The sequence below is a fragment of the Halyomorpha halys genome, unplaced genomic scaffold (assembly GCF_000696795.3).
Source record: "Halyomorpha halys isolate HHAL.00 unplaced genomic scaffold, Hhal_1.1 Scaffold901.1, whole genome shotgun sequence".
Lineage (NCBI taxonomy): Eukaryota > Metazoa > Arthropoda > Insecta > Hemiptera > Pentatomidae > Halyomorpha > Halyomorpha halys.
Window position 1 is genome coordinate 457,754 of NW_027106556.1, and position 6,288 is coordinate 464,041.

General features: G+C 33.9%; 1 protein-coding gene across 2 annotated transcripts in view; it reads left to right on the forward strand.

The window, feature by feature from the left end:
- Positions 1-375: 375 nt before the first annotated feature.
- The window catches only part of LOC106686986 (tudor and KH domain-containing protein homolog), a 22,935-nt gene continuing 17,022 nt past the window's right edge, over positions 376-6,288 (forward strand). The window contains exons 1-2 of one of the 2 annotated variants that reach the window (XM_067044938.1): positions 376-645; positions 732-888. In XM_067044938.1, coding sequence (XP_066901039.1) covers positions 556-645; positions 732-888 — 247 coding nt within the window. In that variant the 5' untranslated portion in view covers positions 376-555. The remainder of the gene's footprint in view (positions 646-731; positions 889-6,288) is intronic. The other variant, XM_067044939.1, reaches the window with a different exon arrangement.

The following is a 6,288-nucleotide window of genomic DNA, read 5'->3' on the forward strand; positions in this document are numbered from 1 at the left end:
AAAAATATTAACTGCTCCCGGAGGGAATCGAACCCACAACATTTGTGTGCCTAACCGCGCATAGCGGCTATGGTCCCTCAACCTAAGTATAAATATATTAAATACAGTTTTAGTAGAGTGCATTGCATGCATTCAAGTAACAAATTGATCAATTTAGAGGTCAAATGATAGTTAATATTTTTAAATTACTGCAAATCCTCAAATTTAAAAAAATTACATGGTAGAAGATTTTAAATGGAGATGTTTTCTTTGAGTAATATAACATCCCACCTTTCAACCTGAATTACAATCGGAACAACAGTAAGATGGAAGGTTCTACTGCACTTCCTTCTGCTATACAGACCCAACTTCACTTTGAAATTTGGCGGGTTTAAAAATCAAACATTTTGATTGGTCGAATTCGGCAACTAATCATTAGTAAGTGTTCCTAACTGAGTGGCTCAACGTTTGTTTTGTCTGTGATATCGGCTGTTATTATCTTTTTAAATGTATACGTTGGGTTAGAGGCATGTAATATTTAATTATTATCTTGGTGTACTAATCACTAAACTGACTATGGCATGGATGGTGAAGTCCCTAATTGCCTTTGTTGCATTGCCAATACTTAGTATCTGTGCTGCAACTATTTATTACTATCATATTTGTGTAAGTTACATGTGCATTTAAAACATTGATAATTCATCGTGAATAGATGATATGAATTAATTTATTTTTCTTTTGTTGTATTTCAGGATAAAGAATGGGAAGAATATATAAAAAATATTAGGAGGAAAGAGATAGATGTTAAAATACCTCTATCTTGTATTGGGAGTTTAATTGGGAGAGCAGGAACTAATATAAAAGAGTTGCAAGACAGAACTAAAACAAAGATATTTTTTAGAAATATTGGTATGTGGCATTTATATACTTTTCATAGATATTAAAAGGCATCACAGAATTAAATCTGAAGTCAACTGTTATTTATTAGCAATCATGGCATACTCTACCGTCTTAACTGTGTGATTGAATATGATGAAACTAAACATTTATGTGGTAAAAATTATGGTGGTTTAAAATATCTCCTGAGACCTGGTGGTCTAAAATACTCCTCCATCTTACAAATAATGATTGTTCAGTAAACATCTGTATAGATTTCGCATTATTATTGATATTTTACCTTTTGGAATCACACTAATGTAACCTCTCTTCAATGTTTTCACTAATCGGTTTGACTTGGTTTTTTAAATGAGATGAATTAATTTTGTTATCTGCCTGATATCCTCTGACAAGGTCTCTGTTAAAAGTTTCTCTACTTCTTTATTCTGAGTCAAAATTAATTTTTTATAATCTGTTCAGGGCTTTCTAATTGACCTAAAACTGTTATACAGAAATAAGCCAATGGAACCTAAGGAATATTTAATAACTATTTTAACACATTAGGGATTGATAGTGATGTTGATGCATATGAAAAGTAAATCTTGGTGTAATCTAATCAAAATTGAAAAAGGACGGTAGAAAGTTGTGTAACAAACTGTGTATGGGGTTTAATTTCTAAGTCGACTTTTTATTGAATTATTCATAACCAGAATTCTTTGTCAGTGTATTGAGGGAAAAGGAAAACTAAAACGAATACTATAAGTAGATTATCCTGGACTTGAAAAATGTCTCTCAACATGGATAAAGCAGGTACGAATTAAAAACATTCCAACGAGCAGTTCAATAATTAAACAGAAAGCCCAAAAATTTGTGGGTAGGTCCTACATTGATAATTTATATGCCTGTAATGGATGGTTGGAGGACAATGGTAATTTTCAACCTGCCTATTTGAAGAGCTGGGTTAATGAAAAGCCTCTTTAAACGATAAATATATCCTAGGTCCCTTGAGATCCCAGTTATACATGTAAACTATAAATAGTTTGTTTGTTTCAGAAAACATTTATGTTCATTCAACCTTAATATAATTCAGTATTTTCATCGTAAAAAATAGTGAGCAAAGAGGACAAAATGTTTTTTTAAAATAAGCATGTTGCCCTGAAAAGTAATATGGAGCTAATACTATCATTTCATTTGTAGATTAAATTGGTAAAATTTCAATTCTGGTAAAATTTTAAAGAGATGTTAAACAAAAATCCAGATTTTTCCAGATCAGTAATATTCTAGGAAAGGAGGATGAAAAAAGAGATTTTTAAGTAGAAACACTTTAATCCCTTTGAAAACTCAAAATTCAAATTTGCTTCAGTTACTTTGTGTGGAAAGAAGGTTTTCACCACATTAAGCTTTGTTGCAACATAACCAAACAAGTTTTAAATTTAATAATTTAAAATGATGTTGAATATAATTTTAAATATAAGAAGGTGGTCAGGGTTGCAGTAAAAAAAAGAAGAACAAATAGTTTAAAACTATTTTAATGTCCGACGTTTCGCCCCACTTTGTAGGGCTTTATCAGGGCTAAAAAGATACAAAAAAAGAAACTGAGAATATTACAACAATAAGATACAATAAGGTAATTTAAGCTAGGATAAATACCTGATAGCTCAGATATGGGAAGAGGAAACCATACCCAAGGAGTGAAATGAGGCGGTAGTAGTGCCTATATACAAGAAGAAGGGGATTCAGCGATATGCAGCAACTATTGAGGGATTAGTTTGCTTAAAGCAGGGTCCACACTATGCCGCGGTAGGCCGGGCATGCTAAGCCGGTCAGGCACGTTTGAGCCGGCACGACGTCCACACCGAAACGAAGCCGACCGGGTTATTTCTACCTTATTTTATTATTATTTTAGTTTCAACACCAAGACTGGTGACTTCGTTGAAGAGTACTTTTAAGAAGTTTTTTTAAAGTGTTAAAGTGTTTTCAAAATGATTACCGACTATGACGTCACTATGTCAGCCATAGCTGTGGTAATACTCGCTTTAAATCAGCCTCCAAAAAGACTTCAAAGAAGATTTTGGATTCGCCCTAGCCTTAGGAGAGGACGGCAGCTGTACAGGGCTAGCGAATTTTAGAGGTTTAATTGTAACTGAAGCCGCTCGGGACGTCACCACTCTATATTCTTGTTCAGCTCGGGTCGGCTTCCTTTGATCTGTAGCGACTTTATGCGGGTTGGAATCGGCACGACCCGGGCCGGCATTTTCTAACCCGGCAAAGCCGCCCGGGGTGTCTACATCAACGCGGCTTAGCCTGCCCGGCCTACCGCGGCATAGTGTGGACCCTGCTTAACACTGCATATAAAATTTTTTCCATATCCCTGTATAATAGGCTCTTTCCGAATGTCGAACAGAAACTGGGTGATTATCAAGGTGGGTTCCGGCCCAATAGGTCAACTGTTGATCAAATCTTTGCCCTCAGGCAAATCTCTGAGAAGATGAAGGAACATCAGCAGACAACTTGGATGCTATTCATTGACTTCCGGGCTGCCTATGATACAATCGTAAGGAGTGAGTTCATAGTGGCTATGCATGAACTGGGGCTCCCTAGTAAACTCATCCGAATAGTAAAATGCATAATGGTGAGCACAACCTGCCAAGTAAAATCCTGTGGATTATCAGAGCCTTTTGAAGTGGAATGTGGCCTAAGACAGGGTGACCCAATAGCCCCTCTCCTGTTTAATAACACTCTACAAGTAATCAAATAGAGCAGGAATAAGTCTGGAAGGAACAATATTCACAAAGATGACCCAAGTTCTGGCCTATGCAGACGACGTCGTCATCGGTAGATCCCTGCAGAGCATTAGGACTGCTTTCGAAGCAATGGATGTCGAAGTGAAAAGGATGGGCCTGCATATTAATGAGGAAAAAACCAAGATTATGCTGTTAGGTAAGAAGCGTCTGGACCAGAGGATGAGTCGTCTGGAAATGGGCTCCTATAATTTCGAAGTGGTAAGAAGTTTTACTTACCTTGGCTCTATTATCAACGAGAACCAGGACGAAGAAGAATTGCTGATGGAAATAGAGCTTATTCCTCCATTTTAAGGCTGATTATAAGCAGACTTGTTAGTCGTACCACCAAGTTCACCCTATACAAAACATTGATAAGGCCAGTCGTCACATACGGTGGAGAAACTTGGACACTAAGTATTAAAAGCATTAACCTGCTAGACAGGTTTGAAAGAGTAATTCTGAGGAGAATCTTAGGGCCTGTATGCGAGAATGGTAGTAGAAAGTAGAGATTAAATAAACGTCTTGAAAGAATAAATATAAATAAAAATAATAAAAATGATAATAAATGAGCAAAGAACAAATCAAGACCTGTTCAAAGCGAACGGTTGAACAGAAGGCAACAATGAAGTGGAAGTGTGGAGGAGTGGGGAGGAGGTGGTCAGCCTTTTAACGGCTATATTTCTATTTCAAAAACATCGTGTATACAGGAAGTAGTCATAAAGATATGATGAAAAATGAAAAATAATAAGAGAAAGATACAGAAATATGATAATAATAATAACTATAATAATTTTCTAATTTAGGAATAACTAAGTAAAATTAGAATGATACATATCGTTACTAATAATACATATCGTTACTAATAATACGAGTATATACTGAAGAAAACATAGTTAGGGTAGTTAATACAATATAGGATATAATAACAATGATTGTAAAAGAAGTAACTAATAATAAGTAGAAGTAGGTAAAGAGTATAAAAAAAAAAAAATTGTTTCTTCTTTTAACTCTTACCACCCTCATCTTCATTCACTGTCGAAACCGAAACTAACTCTTCCCTCCCCTTTCTCGACCTCCTTATTATAAAGAATAATGATGGCTCCTTGTCCACTGACTGTATAACAAACCCACTTACTCCGGTAGGCTACTAAACTATTTTTCCCAGCACCCCCACCAACAAAAAATCAATATTGCCAAAATTCTCATACACCGTTGCCTTTCCTTATCCGATCCCCAATACCACAACACAAACATTCACCATATTAAGACTATCTTGCTTTGAAATGATTTTCCCCTTCACATCATAAACAAACTTTTAAACTCTTACATCAACCGTTAAATGCCTACTCCTCCTTCTCCAAACTCTACATCCACCATCCACTCTCTCTATTTATAGATCCCTTCCATATGTCCCCTCTCTCACTGACAACTTACAAAAATTCTTAAAATCAACCATTCTTTCACTACGTCTTGGACTCAAGTCGCAAAATAAACTATCTTACTTTTTTACTAATACTAAGGATCCTATTCCTCTCCAATACCGCTCTAACGTTGTTTACTGGATTCCTTGTTCCTCCCCCAACTGTAATTCTTCATATATAGGCGAAACTAAGAATCACCTCAAATCACGTATCTCTCAACATAAATTATCTATAACTTTCCACAACTCAGCCGCTTCCAAACTTTCAGAACATGCCCTTACACTTAATCATGCTTTTTACTTTGACCATACCACTATTTTAGCCACTGTTCCAAATTACCAAAAGAGACTCATCTCGGAATCCATTTATATACATCTTGAACCCCTTCCAGTTAACCAAAAAATCGATAAAAACTGTATCTCACATACCTACAGCCATATATTAAACTTAATTAAGACTAAATAATTTTACGCTCATTTTATTATCATCACCAAATTTTCTATTATATTTTTGTTTTTCATCTGTTTTGTTTTTCATCTGTTTCTATTATACTTTTGTTTTTCATCTGTTTGTTATCTCTCTATCACTTATATTATTTATCGCTGCTTTCACTTATATTTATTCATCTATGTTTTATTAACTTTCACATTTACTCTGTTTTTTCTGTTTTTTGTAAACTTTTACTTCACATGTTTCTATTAACTTATTTAACTTATCATTATCATCACCTATATTGTTAACATTCTATCACAATTTTTCATTTATTTCTATACTTTATTACTTATTTTTAATCTTTTTATGTACTTATTTTTACATCTCACCTTGTACTTTTATTTTATTTTGTAAAATTTCACTTCCGATTTTTAAATTACCTTATCTCACTTTATATTATTCATGTTACTCCTGTTATCTTTACTATTACTATTATCAATATAGATAAATGATTATTTTCACAATATATAAAAACTACAGTTGTTATCATTGTCTAATTATTTTTCTTTTTTATTTCTTTGTATTTTTTATTTTTTTATACTCTTTATCTACTTTTACTTATTATTAGTTACTTCTTTTACAATCATTGTTATTATATCCTAAACTATTTGTTCTTCTTTTTTTGACCGCAACCCTGACCATCTTATATTTAAATCTTTACGCTCAACTATGTATACATATATAAGTTAAGTATTGGCGAAAGCAAAATGTCAAAAAAGAGAAGAAGGAATAAGATC